This window comes from Papio anubis, chromosome 8 (assembly GCF_008728515.1).
Source record: "Papio anubis isolate 15944 chromosome 8, Panubis1.0, whole genome shotgun sequence".
Taxonomy (NCBI): Eukaryota; Metazoa; Chordata; class Mammalia; order Primates; family Cercopithecidae; genus Papio; species Papio anubis.
This window is the reverse complement of record NC_044983.1, coordinates 61,811,422-61,829,889: the sequence shown is the minus strand read 5'-3', so window position 1 is coordinate 61,829,889 and position 18,468 is coordinate 61,811,422. Positions and strand designations below refer to the sequence as shown.

General features: G+C 38.4%; 1 protein-coding gene across 3 annotated transcripts in view; it reads right to left on the bottom strand.

Annotated features, from left to right (window-relative positions):
- DNAJC5B (DnaJ heat shock protein family (Hsp40) member C5 beta) overlaps nt 1-18,468 on the bottom strand; it is an 80,983-nt gene that overhangs the window by 15,257 nt on the left and 47,258 nt on the right. For 2 of the 3 annotated variants that reach the window (XM_009213116.2, XM_009213117.3), the window contains exons 4-5: nt 8,504-8,717; nt 4,471-4,642 (exon numbers count right to left, since the gene is read on the bottom strand). In XM_009213116.2, coding sequence (XP_009211380.1) covers nt 4,471-4,642; nt 8,504-8,717 — 386 coding nt within the window. Of the gene's footprint in view, nt 1-2,834; nt 3,003-4,470; nt 4,643-8,503; nt 8,718-18,468 lie in introns of those variants that run through there. The other variant, XM_009213118.2, reaches the window with a different exon arrangement.

Genomic DNA, 18,468 nt, shown 5'->3' with positions numbered 1-18,468 from the left:
AGCAAATGGTCTTAGAAAAATTAGATTCCATATTCAAGAAAAAAAAAAGAGTCTGGACCTAAACCTCACACCTTATATGAAAATTAACTCAAAATGGGTCATAGATCTAAATGTTAAACATAAAACTCAAAAACTTTTAGAAAACATTGGAGAAAGTCTTTATGACAAAAAGGTAGTCTGAGTTGTCGACATAACACCAAAATAAAGCACAATCAATTTAAAAAGAACTGATAAATATGATTTCATCAAAATTTTCCTCTGCAAAGAAGCAGGAAAAGGGCGTAATAATATGTGGATACCACACTTTTGTAAAACAAAAAAAATTTACACAAAAATTGTGTAAATGTAATTGTGTTTTGGTATCTTTGAGTGGTGCCTGAGGGTGGACTGTAGAGTTAATGTGGACTCTACGCCCTCCTTTGGTGGTTGAATTTTTATGGGCATCTCTTACTTATAAACAAAGTCCTAAACCACAGGCAGCTTTCAAATGAGCAGCTGGCTGGAAAAGCCATGCAGAGGTGAGGGTTGATTCCTCAGATTCCTCCCAAGTCTAAAATCCTAAGATTTTATGATTAAACCCTACCTAAGAATGAAGGATTCCCCAAGTAAGAAAAAGTTTGCCATTTTTAAATTAAGTTTTAGAATCACTAAAATAAGATTCTTAAATCCCTAATGTCATACCAGTGCCTTCTAATGGATTTAAACCTTGATGAATGCTGTTTATTCTTTGTCTTGAGTCACTTGATTTTTAAGTGGCTAGTAGACTCTTTCAAGTGTATTTTCTTAAAGAACCTTAAGTGGGTTCCCTTCTTTTGCAGAGCAGATGCAAGTGCAGTCCATTTAATGGACCACAGTCCAGAAAGCTTAGTCTTCAGATGAAGTCTGATTTTCATTCTTAACCAGCCTGAACTCTGGGTTAATGGAGTACAAACGTGAATCTAGCTAATACAACTAACTGCAAATAAGGCACAGTTCCTTAAAAGGAAAGGGTAGATCCAAGAACAGTGCTGGATTTACTGCACAGTTAATAAAACTTAAGCTCAAGGATCCTCACCTATGCACAGCCTTCCAAGGGCCTATTGGGGCCCTAACGATGTATTCATGTTTTTTGTAATTTGCAAAAGAAAGATATTTTGGCCACAATCAACAAAAACATCTCTTTCCACTTTGACTTCCCTTCTGTCACATTTCTCTGTCTGATGAATGGCAACAGAGGAACTGTAGACATTTTGGGGATTTGATTAAGGGGATAAAGAGTTAGGGTTAGGTTTCAGTTGAATTTAGTGGGATATGTTTTTGTGGTTTGCAGCAACTCTGTGTGTAGTTAATTACTGTTAGCCCTACGAGTGCAGAAATGGCTTTAGGTAGACTCCTACAGCTCACTGTGCCAATTCACTTGCTGAGGGGACATGAAAATCGAAACCAGAGGTGATGTTACACAATGTGAATGTGTCCATTGGGCTCTGATGCTGGGAGTATTAGATGGAGTAAGGACAACAAGGTTTGAAATGTACAAAATCAAAGGTGTTCTGTGGAAAATTCCTCCAAATCTTACATCTTCTATATGAAATAAATTATACAGGTGTTTTCCTGAATTTGACAACAATCCCTAAAAATGTAGACAACATTATCAATAATGAGTCATAAAGCTAAAATAAACTTTTCTAATTTACCAGTAATAAAACTTTTTGATCAAACATGCTAGAGGAAAGGCAGATTTTTCTATTTTTTTTTCATAGAAAATATTACAAAATGGCCAGGCGTGGTGACTCACGCCTGTAATCCCAACACTTTGGGAGGCCAAGGCAGGAGGATCACGAGGTCAGGAGATCAAGACCATTCTGGCTAACACGGTGAAACCCCATTTCTACCAAAAACACAAAAAATTAGCCAGGTGTGGTGGCACATGCCTGTTGTCCCATCTACTCAGGAGGCTGAGGCAGGAGAAATGCTTGAACCCGGGAGGCAGAGGTTGCAGTGAGCCGAGATCTTCCACTGCACTCCAGCCTGGGCAACACAGAGACTTCATCTCAAGAAAAAGAAAATAAAAAGAAAATACTACAAAATTATTGCTCTATTAATATGAAGAAGCAATCAATGGATGTGTAGCTGCAAAACCTCAGGGGAAGCATATTGCAGAGGTGTACCAGAGAGTTAATTAAACAATTGCTATTTTTCTAGATTTTGTGACATTTATGGTATCCTTAAGTATTTAAGCCTTGCAATTTGTTGTGATTTCTTTTTCTCATTCTACATATATATTCACTTTCAGATTTAATTTTGTGTTCTTTTTCTTAAAGAGGTTTGCCCAAATTGTGTAAATTTCAAGTCCCACAAAATCTGGATCCCTGCATATGAGCTGTCAAATATTTAGAAATAAGATAAAGCTTTTCCTTTTGGTTAAGAATTCTTAATAACATAGTCAAACAGGATCATGGTTTACTTTGTCCAAGATCTGACCTCTGTGATGGAATTGGTAGCTCTGGGGTGTCAGAGCTGAGCACAGTGAGAGACATGTAGATTCATCACCAATCACCCAGCAGGGAGGAAATCTGGGTAGAATCTGGCACCTAGTATGGATTTCTGTTCCAAAAAGGAAATCTTCCACAAAGAAGGTCTCCTGAAATGACCTGGTGGAGTTTTTATCTAATTTTAAACAGGGAAGACTGAGGTTGTTCAGAGAAGTGTGAAACACTGGATTGGGGATATCTAAGTTTAATTCATCTAGGTTTGGTTTTCCCACTGTAAAGGAAAAGTTCAGTTAGGTTGACCCAGTGGAGGATGTTGAAGATACTCCCCTATCTTGCTGTGTCTTCTGGTCCTCTGTCAGTGACTGAGTGCTGGGCTGGGTTGATGGATGTTATGGGAGATCCTGTGGTCTATGGGGCTAGCAATCCCTGACATAATCTTGTAACAGTTTCTCTCCTTCACAAGAGCAGATGGGATTCAGACCCTAGGATTGTCATTCTTACGCAAGCTGTGTCAACGTCATGGACCTTTTCCTGAAGAAGCAGATATTCCATGCATACATTACTCCTTAACCCATTTACTTGTAATCCTGCTTGCTTGGTCTTCTTGGTGTATATGCCCACATTAAAAGATTAATTCGTCCTTTTATATCTCAAATAAAGGAAAGGAGAGTTATAATTTGGCTTCACCATGGGCCCACAATTTAGCATCAAGGTCAGTAATAAAAAATGGTCAGAACACCACCTCTGTTTGCTGGACTGGCCACCTATAGGTCCCCACAGCAAGGGGTCCCAGGTTTCAAGAAAACCCCTTCTGTCCTCTCTGAGCTCCCAATCCTGAAAGAGTCTGGGAGTCTGCACAATTCACATGATTGAAGACCCCTTCCTCTGAGCTAGAGTCAGGGTGGTTAATACCTGGATATTACTTAGCATTGCATTTCATAGGGAATAAAACGTGTGTGGAAGTCTTTAACTGGTCTCTGATGCTAGATGACCTGGAATTTCCATTTCAGTTTGATCAAAAAAATCAGAGTACAATATAGTCCAGAAAAGTAAACTGTTCCTAATTTTAGCGGTTCTGATAGAAATGGGCCACTGTCTGAATTATCAAGTAATTCTTTTATTTGGCTGTCTAGGTTTTTTTGAGGATTCAGTAATGAAGTCTGTAGTCCAGGATAACTATGAGAGAGAACAATGGGAGAGAATGACAGGAGGATCTTGGCTGTAAGGTGGAGTGGGACAATGGCAGGTCTGACCCCAGCTTCTTTAAACAAAGGCATTGCCCAGAGGCCATAAAGTATTCCTGGTGCTGCGAATCCGTGAGCTCTCATCTTTCTTTAAACTTTTAAATTTTTTTCATTTCTGGATAGAATGAACTTGAAGAATCAAGTACTACATCACAGTCATGCATACACATGGACATACGGAGGTGGGCTAGCAAAGCAAATAGTCCCATCCTTGATGCTGGTTTGAGGCTACTCCTGAAAGAAGCTACATTTCAGGTAAAGAAGGACTTCTCTCTGCTAGTTCACCCAAATTCATAATCAAGTCATTAAAAAGAAGCAAAGTCAAGGGTTGGTGACTTTTTTTGATGCCCACTTCCTTCTATTGCAAAGAGGATCCTAAAGGAATCGGCTGAAATGCTTTTTCTGCAAAAAATTTCTACCTTGGTTCTCCTGCCCTGAGCATTTTCATCCAATCCTCCCTGAATCCAGTGCTCACTCTCTTGTAATGAGACCTGAATTGTATTTCCTTTGTTTCATCATCAGCATATTTCATGATTTTTCTTTCTAATGACATCAGGAACTGCTTTTCTCTATGCCTGGTAAAGGTATCAGTCTTTTCATTCTCCCCAGAAGCTGTGCCAAAGCTGACAGTCTGTGAGGTTCCAACCATTTGGTTGTGGGAGCTCTCCTACTATAGTGATAGCTGTCTGTGGGACCTGGTGCTTGCTCAGGCCTATGAATGGACGCTCACTACCTCTGCTCTCATTGTACCCCACCTTTTTCCATGTCGGATTTGATCTGTGCCTCCAGATCCTCTGGGGACACGTAGAAGTCCTCTTCTGGCACTGATGACTTGGGCCGGCAATGCCCACAGCAGCAGTTGCAGCAGCAGCACAGGCAGCAGCAAAAATAGCAGCCTGTCAAGAGGCCGACGGTGACAAACAGGGCCTAGGGAAACAGAGGCAAAGCAAAATGAGGATGAGGGGTGATGCGGTGAGGGGAGAACCCATGAAATCAAGTCTGCACCCAGTTACCCCCAGAGACCTGAAGACTTCACAGTTCACCCCACAGGCCACATCTTCACCCTCATCCTTACTCCACATAAGAACGATTTCACTTCCTTGGAAATCAATTTCCTGGTAAAGTTTTGCCTAATAAATTAGACCCAGAGGAAATTACTTGTAGCCAAAGTAATAAAATATGGAGTTTCTTTTTTTTATTCTTAAGCTATATGGTGATCATTATTAAGAGCAGACCAAAGCAAGACAAAAACCAAAAAACCAACCAACAAAACCTCTGCAGGTCAAATGAGTTAGCAAGCCCCCTGCCCAGAGGAACTGAATCATCCTCACCAGAATGATAAAGAATGAACTTTCCAATACCTCCCCCTCCTACACTCACATTCCTACTGGTCACCAAGTCCTGGAGAGCTTCTCTCCTCAAGTCTCTTATATCCTCCCTCATGCTTTTATCCTGGCCAGCAGGGCTTCAGAACAGACCTTCAGTATGTCTAGTCTGGACACTTCAGCAGCCTCCCAACTGGCCTCCTTGCCTCCCCTCTGGCCTCCCTCAAATCCATGCTGTGCATTGCTGATAGAGTGAACTTTCTGAAATACATGTTCTCTTGAACCCATGCAATGGCGCTCCTGCCTCTGAGATACAGCCAAGTTCCTTATGATAGTGATCTGGCTCTGCCAATGCCTCCCTGCACCAGCACAGCCCTGTTCTTGCCTTTCCTTGCCTTATAGCTCTGCTCTCCCTGTGGATTCATCTGTCTGGACGTCCACCTCCCAGTTCCCCAGTCACCTAACACAATATCCACCTGGTGTGTAAGACTCATCTTAAAGATCCCTTCTATGACATCTTTCCTGATCCTGCCCCAAACAATGACTCCCTCCTTTGTCCCCAGTTGCATTTCATGCAGACCTCTACTTTGGTGCTTTTTTAAAGTGATATTTTTAGAACATTGATCAGTTCATAGGTCTGTCTCATTGGACTAGACCATGAGCTCCCTGCAAGCTGGCACTGTCAGCTAGTCATCTTTCAGTTCCTCCTACTGAAGGACTTAGTACCTGATATGTGTTAGATGCTTATAAAATACCAGCTGAATTAATGATTGTATCAAGTAATAAACAGACAAATTATTTGCTCTGCCTGGTGAACAGCAGCAGGATTTCCCCCAAAACATAAAAGGTTTGCTCGCTGTTTGTTATAGCTAAAAATTAAAAGAAACTCTCAACTCCTCCAATGTGAAGTTATAAAAAGTCAGCTTTTGTGAATTGAGCAAAATCAATTTATGATTTTATCAAAAATATGCAATTTGAAATAGAAAGAAAGGGGTTTATACACCTCTAATTAAAACACAGATTTTGGCCGGGCGCAGTGGCTCAAGCCTGTAATCCCAGCACTTTGGGAGGCTGAGACGGGCGGATCACGAGGTCAGGGGATCAAGATCATCCTGGCTAACCCGGTGAAACCCCGTCTCTACAAAACAAACAAACAAACAAACAAACAAACAAAAAAACACTAGCCGGGTGACGTGGCGGGCGCCTGTAGTTCCAGCTACTCAGGAGGCTGAGGCAGGAGAATGGTGTGAACCCGGGAGGCAGAGCTTGCAGTGAGCTGAGATCCGGCCACTGCACTCCAGCCTGGGTGACAGAGCCAGACTCTGTCTCAAAAAAACAAAAACAAAAACCAAAAAACCCACAGATTTTATCTAATTAAGGGAGCAAGAGGGATAAAGAGGACTTGTGTGCCTGAGTACTTCTTCAATAACTTCAGGTAGAAATCTTTAATGCTGACAGCCCTCACCTGCCGCACTTATGCTTCGTAGCCCTGACTTCATCTCTGACTCTGGCCCCAGGTGTGAGGTGGAGCCTCTGGTGCCTTGGAGTACGGGAGCTTCAGTCACTTCCTCAAATATATAATCTCTTCTCTACGGAAAATTTACATTTTCGTAGTCTTAGGTAAATCACTCTGAAAACAACTACAACACCCGCCACCTCACTGTCTCCACACCCTCCTGTACAGTGTTCTTGAGCCATTGCCCCACGAAACTCCTCCCTTTTTTTAGTTATTTTTGTCTTTTTTGTTTCTACTATGCAATTCCCATATTGTTCTCTTCTCTGAACTTTTCTTTTCATTCATATACTGTTTTGTTCTTTATTCCAACTTGATTGTTTGCCTTCTGTGGAAATAACCTTGCTTTATCCCTTACAGTGCTTAGTACAGTACTAGGCACAGGTAGATGTCTAATATTTTTACAAATACGTAACTTTGTGGTACACTGATTCATTCATGTCATGCATATTTAACACATGATTGCTACATGCAGGGCCACTCTGATGGGTGCCGTGAAACTGGGCTTTGGTACAAGGAGAAGGTAAAGATATGTTTTTTGTGGTCTCATGTTTAAAGAACCACACCAGGAATTATGTTGTGTATCTCTCACACTACTGGGCCGATTCTGCTTGTTCATATTAATTTTGATCAATTTTGTCAGCTTCCAGAGCAAGGAAATTTATTCTCATTTTTATGCAGGCAGGCCCTGATGTGCCATCAGATGGATATGTGTAATTATCTGGACCTGCCTCTGCAGTATCTTCCCATGGAACAATGTCACACCCAGAGATTGGGTTCCCAAGCAAACCCACAAAAGCTTGTACGGTCCTGTGAACATTCAATCTATTGTCATAAATGACATTGTCAGTGTGTACACTCTCATTCCAAATTCCAAATCTTCTCAACAGGAACTTGTCTCTCCCCTAAGTCTTCAACAATAGAGAAAGGGGTTTCAAATGGGAATCCCAGGTATCCCCGAGAAACAGAACTCTGAAGACTATAGTAAGCAAATTAGGCTAGGTTGCAAGAATCCTTCTGCATGCTGATGTACAAAAACATATTCTCTCTCTTCCTGCATACATAAAACTCAATTTAGCAAGATTCAGTGGAAGAAAATAGCAATCAGATACTACTATTAAACCTGCCTTTTTAGATATTTAATAATTATTATTATGTATTGGAACTTATATGAATGTGAACTGTCCACAAAATATGTTGATGGACTACATGTATGACCCATGTGTAAATATACTTTTATCAGAAGATAAGGATATTAATATTCACAAACAAGTAAAAACCATCACCAAACATATATATATCAGAGATTCCTAGGAAACCAAACAAAATTTACCACACAAAAGTCAATTCTGATTGCACTAAGCCCTTAAAAATGTCGCCTTTTTCTTGACTAGGTATCCATTTTGCTCTCTGTCCCCCTGTCTCTGCCTTTCCAATTCCCTGTCCTCCACTAGTAAATTCTCACATTTTCCCCCTCATTTCTTTCTCCTCTACCTCACAGCAGGCTCCAAGTGAGTCTCTGACATAATTACCACTCATTCTCCCCAGTATTGTGTTTGCTGATGTAGCCTGTGCTATAGATAGTAAAGGACATGGCTAAATTTGCCCTATAATAATTTATTAAGCGCTTGTCACACTAATAAATTATTTTTGGTTTTGAGCAATGAGTCAGTCCTTAATTAGTCATTATAAAGAGTTAATCTGAAGCTCCAAATTCAAATATAATTAATGTCTAGAAGTATTTTAAATCATGTTGTATCTTACAATTATTTGTTGAGCTAAACCAGAAATGATCCTAAATAATAGCACTCAGTGGAAGCAGTATCTCCTTTTATTTACCAGAGTTTAATAGCAGGAAGGTTAGACTTCCTTTGAGATGGAATCTAAAAGAGTGATTAATATCATGGTGTTACAGAAGATTGTTTGTGAAGAAAGGAAATTCAGATTCACCTTTGCCCACCAGCTTGACAGCATGAAGTAGGTGTTAACATTTTCGTCTCCAAACTGCTCGGCTACGTAGAGTCCCAGCGATCCGTACTTGTCGTATATGCTTCTCTTTGAGATGTCAGTAAGTATTGCGTGGGCGTTGTTGATTTCTTTAAACTTCTCAGTAGCAGCTGGATCATCTGGATTCTTGTCTGGATGGTGTTTCAGGGCCAATTTTCTTTTAAAATAAAAGAAAACAAGGAAAGTGTAATTTGACAAGAATGAACGATGACGGCATTTTAGAAGGGCACTGTTCATTTGTATATTCTTTATTAGTGCAAATACTGTGAAATGGTAAGTTTCAGACTAGCGGTGATTGACAAGTACATTTTCACTAAATGGTGTCCCTTGTTTCGAGTGCATAGGCAAAATAGTACTAATTCTCCCCTCACATTTCCAGAGGAATTCTCAGTATCTGCACGACTGTTGAGCCTGAGAGACATTTGTTGTCGGCAAATACGCGAAGTTTCTTTTTACCACGAAGCTATCAGTAGCCCACCCCTACAGACCTTTAAGAGTTTCAGCAACAGGATCAGTTTACACCAAACTTCCATTTAGAACCAGAAGAATTTTCCACAATTAACAGAACGTCACAACATATATTCTAAAAGTTCAACTCGGCTATCAAAAAAGTCTCTCTCGAACAAAATTAAGACCGCTTCATCAATCTTCCACAAGCCCTGACTATCTCTTGGTTTTCTGAACAAATACTGTGACTTCCTTTGCATTCAAATGCATATTTGGCCTCTTTCTAAATAGGTCTTTCCACTTAATAATCTATATAAATTTTCTTGTGGGCATAAGGCCTTCTCCTCTGTGGATCAGAAAGCAATTCCTGAGGGACCCTGCTGGAAATTCCACCTGACTCATCTCCCTACTGTGCCTATCATACGTCTATGTAGGAACACACCTTAAGCTTTTGTTTATTGTATTAGTTTAGATCAAATTGTTTCATTTTAAACAGTAATGTAAGTCCAGAAGTAAAGCAGAAAAATAAAGTACACTTTATAAATCAATCTATATGATAAACAGAACAAATCACATCTATTTTAGGAACTAAAGTATTATTGATTAGGAAGTAGATGAATATTTAAGGAGCTCAGCATCAGGATGCTTTAAATTACCAAAATATTTAAAAGCATAAATCATGATGGATAATCCATTCTAATCCTAAACTCGGAATAAATTTTTAAAAATCAAACAATGATGGTTCATCTTAAATTTATTGAACCAAAACTTTTTTTATCCTTTTTGAAAGATATCTGGGGTATTTATAAATTCTTATAGATAGGACCATTGGAGACATGTTTTCTTACATACAGAATTTATAATGAAATATTTGCTAATAGCATAAAATGCCTTTTGTCATTTTTTTACTTTTATGTTTATTTCAGCACTATTGTAAGCATGCTAGAAGTATTAATTTATGAATCCTCACAACAACCCTATGATATGGATATTATAATTATTTTACAGATGAGGAAATGTAGGCACTGAGAGGTTAAGTTAGTTGCCCAATAGCCACACAGCTATTGATGATAATTTATAGAAGGCTTTGAACACAGGCAAGCTGACCTTGACCACATGCTCTTAACTGCCACTATGCTGCTTCCTATATTTATATTTTTAAATTTAAAAAGCAAGACACATAGAATGTTGAGTAGACCATTGTGAGGATGTTGGCTTTAGTCTGGGTCATGTGGCAAGTCATTGGAGTGTGTTGGGAAGAAGAGTGATATGAACAGACTTTAGCTTCAGAAAGATCACTCAGTCTTGGAGAGGACAAAGGCAAAAGTGGGGAGACTCTTTCAGGAGGTTCTTGTAGTGATCCAGGCAAAAGTTCATGGTGGTGTGGACTAGTGCAGAAGTGGAGGATATAGTGAGAAGTGGTTGGATTCTGGAAGTATTTTAAGGGCTAGCTAATGGATTGTATATATGGTGGCAGTGAAAAAGAAGAATCAGAATGGTACCAAAATTTTGACCTGAGCAATTTGAAGTTTGGAGTTACCATTTAATGAGATGCCAAGAGATTTCTTTGTCTCTCTTTCTCTCTTTCTTTCTTTCTTTCTTTCTTTCTTTCTTTCTTTCTTTCTCTTTCTTTCTTTCTTTCTTTCTCTTTCTTTTTTCTTTCTTTCTTTTTTTCTTCCTTCCTTCTTTCTTTCTTTCTTTCTTTCTTTCTTTCTTTCTTTCTTTCTTTCTTTCTTTCTTTCTTCCTTTCTTTTTTCTTCTTTCTTTCTTTCCTTCTTTTTTTGTAGTTGAGGAGTGGTTTGCTATGATTTGGAAGTTCTATTCTGGACACCTTTGAGATGCCTATTAGACTTTCAAGTAGAGGTAGAGAGAAATAAGTCTGAAGCTCAGGCAAGATGTACATGTGGGAGTTCTCAGCAGGTAGATGATGATATTTAGAACCAGGGAATAAAAGAGATTCCCAAGACAGTGAGTCCAAGAAGTAGAATAACTGAGCTTTGGGAAAGGAAAATCAGCAAAGAACACTTAAAAACAAAGGTCAATGATACAGAAGGAAAAGCCCAGAGAGTGGGGGTTCTTGGGAACCAAGCGAAGAATATAGTTCAAGGAGGAGGGTGATCATAATGTGTCAAATGCTGCTCACAGGTCATGGCAGATGAAGACTAAGAATTGACCACTGGGCTGGGCATGGTGGCTCACACCTGTAATCCCAACACTTTGGGAGGCTGAGGCGGGTGGAACACCTGACATCAGGGATTGAAGACCAACATGGTGAAACCCCATCTCTACTAAAAATACAAAAATTAGCTGGGCCTGGTGATGGGTGCCTATAATACCAGCTACTTAGGAGGCTGAGGCAGGTGAATCACTTGAACCTGGGACACAGAGGTTGCAGTGGGCCGAGATTGCATCATTGCACTCCAGCCTGGGCAACAAGAGCAAAACTCTGTCTCAAAAAAAAGATTGACCACTGAATTTAGTAATGAAAATTATTTTTGGTGGCCTTCACACACACACACACACGCACCCATGCATGTGCACACACATGCACACAATTACATATATGTCTTTATATAGGAAAAAATAAAACAGAAAAGTAAGCAGAAAATGGAAAGTTATAACCAAAATTAGCAATGTATATAGTTGCACATTGGGATTACAGATTCAGTTTTAGTTATTTTTGTTAAACTAAGACTTAGTTTTCGTTAGCTAAGTTTAAAGTAAAAACTGAAGCTGGATGTGGTAGTTTACACCTGTAATCCCAACACTTTGGAAGGGCAAGGTGGGAGGATCATTTGAGGCCAGGAGTTCGAGACCAGCCTGGGCAACATAGCGAAATCCTACCTCTACAAAAAAATTTAAAAATTAGCTGGATGTAATGACACATACCTGTAATTTCAGCTACTTGGGAGGCTGAGGTGGGAGGATTACTTGAGCACAGGAGTTTCAGGCTGCAGTGAGCTATGACTTGTACCATTACCCCCAGCCTGGGCAACAGAGCAGGCCCCATTTGTAAAAATAAATAAACTAAAAACAGGTTTTTGTGAAACTTCTAGTTTTGTTTGTTATAAAAACTCTGCATATTACTTGTGTAACTTTTCCCCTGAACATTTTAAAGCTTTAGTCACAGATTTTGTTCTCTTTGAACAGTTGGAAGTTCAGAATTTGTTTCCTTGAATGACTCGTTACCAAGGAAGGAAAATCTACAAAGCAAGAGTTTTTTAAAAAAAGGAAGAAAGGAAGAAAAGTCCTCAAACTGCAACAATACTATGTTGGTCATCAAAAAGCCTTAAGTGGATACTTTAAGCATGTTAATTCTAATGGCTTAATATTCCTGGAATTCTCACTCTGGGCCCTGAAATATGAATTGCAGCATTTCCCCTCCATGGTTCCAAAGATATCATGTCTCGGCCAATTAAATGAAAGGGCTGTCACTTCTGCCTTGAAAGAAAGAAATCTCCAGGCGGGCAGATCACTTGAGGTCAGGAATTTGAGATCAGCCTCGTCAACATGCCTGTCTCTACTAATTAGCCAGGTGTGGTGGCACACGCCTGTAATCCCATCTACTTGGGAGGCTGAGGCAGGAGAATCGCTTGAACCCGGGAGGTGGAGGTTGCAGTGAGCCAAGACTGCATCACTGCACTGCAGCCTGAGTGACAGAGTGAGACTCCAAATCAAACAAACAAACAAACAGGAAGGAAGAAATCTCTGGAAAATGCCTCTTTACATACATTTTCTTGTTTCTAGGGCTGCTTCCTGTCATTTTTTAAGCAACTTGGATCTTTGTCAGCTCACAAGGGCAGATGCACCCAATCCATTTATCACACTCCTAACAATGGAGTTGGCAAATTAGGAGAGCTGGAACACCTCCACTTGTAACACATCCAATTCCTGGTCATCAGCAACATTTTGATTCCTCTTGGCAGATACTCTTGGCTCTGAGGAATCCTCGGGAAACATGGTGAGCAGAGACAGCTGCCAAAATTCCACAACCGTCAAGGAGGTGGTCGTACAATGCCTCGCCCTCTTGCGTGTTATCCATAGAGCAAGGAAACAACTATGGAATGTAGGGTTTAAGGAAGTGCCTGGAGTATTTTTAAATAGAATAGGCACCTATCCATTGTTAAGGGTATTTGTTGTCATTTCTACATTGATACTTAAAGTGACATAATATTCAACCAGAATGTGAGCCTTTAATTCTAAATGTCTCTACACTCTTGGTCACCTGTCAATGTGGCATGGCTGTAGCTAATATTAGAAACAGCATTCAATGCCTCTAATTCCTACTTCAGAATCTAATGACAGCTTTCAACTAAAATGCATAGTGAATTTAATTAGTGGCAGATAAGATAAATATGTGGTTTATAGTTGTAATTATCTAAAGCCCTCAAGGTCTTCCTATTTTGAGGCAGTAGCATAATTCTAAGAGTTACGATGTTTTGCTCCATTCTCTTCCTTGCCCCATCTAACACTTTAAGATGCAATCAAATTACTAGTACCTACCACTCTCTACCAGTCTCTGAGTCACCTGAGGCCTGATTCTAACCATGATGTCCCAGCTTTTAAAATATTTTAATATTTGTCAATCTCGCGGTTTATATGAGGCTGTTATACATACCATTTGGATATTCTCTAAGTGTATTTTAGTCCTTTACAGATTTTTACTTTGGTTTTAAAAATTAATTTGTGGTATTTTAAAAATGCATATTCTAGATATGAATTCTTTGTCAGTTTTATGTATTGCATATATCTTCTCCCATTCTGGGGCTTTCTTGTTGTTTTACTTTACGGTATCTCTTGGTAATCAGAAATTCTTTGTTTTAATTTACTGAATTAACCAGTCTGTTCCTCAATTCAGGAAGATATTGTTCTATAAACTCTCTGTAACTCCACAATCTTTATAGCTTTTCCTTTCATATGGAAGTCTATGGCCCATTTACACCTGATATTTTAATGTGCTGTAGGGTAGAATTCTAATCTCACTTATTTTATATAGATATTCCACTGTTGTAGCACCATTTATTAGGAAAAGGAAATCCTTTCCATGGATTTCTGGGATCTCTATTCTGTTCCATTGGTCAATTTGGTTATTTCTGGGCCAGTAAGTGTCTTACATGTGATGCTTTAAAATATGTCTTCATATCTTAAAGAGCAAATTCTGCCATCCTGTTGTTCTTCAAGAGTTCCGTGGTTATTCTGGGTCCTGTACATTTCCACATGAATTTTAGAATTAGCTTGTCAATTTACACACACACACATACATATACACACACACACACGAACACATGTACACACATTCACACAACCTATTGAGATTTTTATTGCAATTGCATTGACTCTATAGATTATTTTAGAGATTGACTTTTGTATTATATGTCCACCTATTTTGATCTTTTTAACGAATTTTAAAGTTTTATCATTTTTACCTTTATGTCCTATGTATATTTTCTTGAATTTAGTCCTGGGAGCTTAATTTTTTTGTGGTTTTGACATTTAAAAATGTTCGTAATTATTCATTGCGGATAAAAATAATTTTTTTCTATTTTTATGCTTAGGTTTGAAATAATTGTTGTATGTTGATTTTTTATCCTTCTAACTTCCCAAGCTCATGTCCAAATTTTATTAAATTATAAATTCTTTTAAATTTTCTACATAGACAATTATATAAGCTTAAGTGATAATTGGATTTTTTTCCCTTCGAATCCTTATATCATTTACATTTTTTTCCTTATCGTACTGCCCTGGCTAAGACCCTCCCAGTACGATGTCAAAAGTGGCTGTAACAGGTGTCCTTCTTCTGAATTCACTAAGAATGAATGGATTTTGAATTTTATCAAATGTTATTTCTGCACCTATGTAGAAGATATGTTGTTTCTCTTTTGGTCTGTTAATGTGATTGATTGAGTTTTTAAATGTTAGATCAAGCTTATGTTTCTGGGATAAATTCATTTGGTCGTTATATATTTTTAAAATTTATTGCTGGGCTTGGTTTTCTAATACATGCATTAAACTCTATAAATTTTCCTGTAAGTGCTATTTTGACTGCATTTCACGTCTTAATACGTAGCATTGAATTATAGATATTTTATAATTTTAATTATGGTTTGTTATTTTTAGCCATGAGTTATTTTAAATTATACCTCCTAATTTTCGAACATACGGAAAATTTCCAGCTATTTAAAAATTTTGCTCTCTACCATAATTGCATTGCTGTCAGAGAACATATTTGATATGATTGAAATGTCTTAAAATTTGAGACTTGCCTTATGTCTTATTGTTTTTATAAATGTTCCATGTGTGTTTGAAAAGGATATATATTCTATTCCTATTGGGTACTTTGTTTTTATAGTTTTTGATTTTGTTTGATAATTGTTTTGCTCAAATCTATATCCTTAGCCATTTTATTGATCAAGCCAGATGTGTTAAAACTTTCCACTATGACTGTAGGTTTGCAGATTTCTCCTTAAAGTTCTGTCAGCTCTTTGTTTTGTATATTTTAGGCCATGTGTTTTAGAAGCCCATAAACTTATAACTGTTATATATTCTTGGTGAATCATTTTTTTATTATACTTTAAGTTCTGGGGTACATGTGCAGAACATGCAGTTTTGTTACACAGGTACACACGTGCCATGATGGTTTGCTGCACCCATCAATCCATCACCTACATTAAGTATTTCTCCTAATGTTATCCCTCCCCTAGCCCCTCACTCCCTGACAGGCCCCAGTGTGTGATATTCCCCTCCCTATGTCCATGTGCTCTCAATGTTCAACTCCCACTTATGAGTGAGAACATGTGGTGTTTGGTTTTCTGTTCTTGTGATAGTTTGCTGAGAATGATGGATTCCAGCTTCATCCATGTCCCTGCAAAGGACACAAACTCATTCTTTTTTATGGCTGCATAGTATTCCATGGTGTATATGTGCCACATTTTCTTTATCCAGTCTATTATTGATGGACATTTGGGTTGGTTCCAAGTCTTTTTATTGTGCATAGTGCTGTAATAAACATATGTGTGCATGTGTCCTTATAATAGAATGATTTATAATCCTTTGGGTATATACTCAGTAATGGGATGGCTGGATCAAATGGTATTTCTAGTTCTAGATCCTTGAGGAATTGCCACACTATTTTCACAAGATCTAATTAATTTACACTCCCACCAACAGTGTAAAAGCGTCCCTATTTCTCCACATCCTCTCCAGCACCTGTCGTTTCCTGACTTTTTAATGATCACCATTCTAATTGGTGTGAGATGGTATCTCATTGTGGTTTTTATTTGCATTTCTCTAATGACCAGTGATGATGAGCATTTTTTCATGTGTCTATTAGCTGCATAAATGTCTTCTTTTGAGAAATGTCTGTTCATATCTTTTGCCCACTTTTTGATGGGGTTGTTTGTTTTTTTCTTGTAAATTTGTTAAGTTCTTAGTAGAGTCTGGATATTAGCCCTTTGTCAGATGGATAGATTGCAAAAATTTTCTCCCATTCTGTAGGTTGCCTGTTCATTCTGATGGTAGTTTCTTTTGCTGTGCAGAAGCTCTTTATTTAATTAGATCGCATTTGTTAATTTTGGCTTTTGTTTCCACTGCTTTTGGTGTTTTAGACATGAAGTCTTTGCCCATGCTTATGCCCTGAATGGTATTGCCCAGGTTTTCTTCTAGGATTTTTATGGTCCTAGGTCTTACATTTAAGTCTGTGATCCATCTTAAGTTGATTTTTGTATAAGGTCTAAGGAAGGGGTCCAGTTTCAGTTTTCTGCATATGGTTAGTTAGTTTTCCCAACATGATTAATTAAATAGGGAATCTTTTCCCCATTGCTTGTTTGTGTCAGGTTTTTCAAAGATCAGACGATTGTAGGTGTGTGGTGTTATTTCTGAGGCTTCTGTTCTGTTCCATTGGTCTATATATCTGTTTTGGTAACAGTACCATGCTGTTTCGGTTACTGTAGCCTTGTAGTATAGTTTGAAGTCAGGTAGCATGATGCCTCCAGCTTTGTGCCTTTGGCTTAGGATTGTCTTGGCAATACAGGCTCTTTTTTGGTTCCGTATGAAGTTTAAAGTAATTTTTTCCAATTCTGTGAAGAAAGTCAGTGGTAGCTTGATGGGAACAGCATTGAATCTATAAATTACTTTGGGCAGTATGGCCATTTTCACAATATTGATTCTTCCTATCCATGAGCATGGAATGTTTTTCCATTTGTTTGTGTCCTCTCTTATTTCCTTGAGCAATGGTTTGTAATTCTCCTTGAAGAAGTCCTTCACATCCCTTGTAAGTTGTATTCCTAGGTATTTTATTCTCTTTTTAGCAGTTGTGAATGGGAGTTCACTTATGATTTGGCTCTCTGTCTGTTACTGGTGTATAGGAATGCTTGTGATTTTTGCAGATTGATTTTGTATCCTGAGACTTTGCTGAAGTTGCTTATCAGCTTAAGGAGGTTTTGGGCTGAGGCAATTGGGTTTTCTAAATATACAATCATGTCATCTTCAAACAGGGACAATTTGACTTCCTCTCTTCCTATTTGAATACCCTTTATTACTTTCTCTTGCCTGATTGCCCTGGCCAGAACTTCCAATGCTATGTTGAATAGGAGTGGTGAGAGAGGGCATCCTTGTCTTGTGCTGGTTTTCAAGGGGAATGCTTCCAGTTTTTGCCCATTCAGTATGATATTGGCTGTAGGTCTGTCATAAATAGCTCTTATTATCTTGAGATACATTCCATCAATACCTCATTTATTGAGAGTTTTTAGCATGAAGGGCTGTTGAATTTTTCAAAGACCTTTTCTGCATCTATTGAGATAATCATGTGGTTTCTGTCATTGGTTCGGTTTACATGATGGATTACGTTTATTGATTTGCATATGTTGAACCAGCCTTGCATCCCAGGGATGAAGCTGACTTGATCATGGTGGATAAGCTTTTTGATGTGCTGCTGGATTTGGTTTGCTAGTATTTTACTGAGGATTTTCGCATCCATGTTCATCAGGGATATTGGCCTGAAATTTTCTTTTTTTGTTGTGTCTCTGCCAGGTTTTGGTATCAGGATTATGCTGGTCTCATAAAATGAGTTAGGGAGGATTCCCTCTTTTTCTATTGTTTGGAATAGTTTCGGAAGGAATGGTACCAGCTCTCTTTGTACCTCTGGTAGAATTTGGCTGTGAATCCATCTGGTCCTGGACTTTCTTTGGTTAGTAGGCTGTTAATTACTGCCTCAATTTCAGAACTTGTTATTTGTTTATTCAGGGATTAGACTTCTTCCTGGTTTAGACTTTGGAGGGTGTCAAATTTTTATCATTACAAAGTATCCCTCTTTATCTGTAGTAATGCTTTCTGTCTTCATTTTAATTTTAATAAAGCTATACAGCTTTCTTTTGCTAAGCATCTGCATGGCATCTTTGCCCCTCCTTTTATTTTCAAATTTTCTGTATTCTTAAATATTAGATGTGTCTTTTGTAAAAACCATA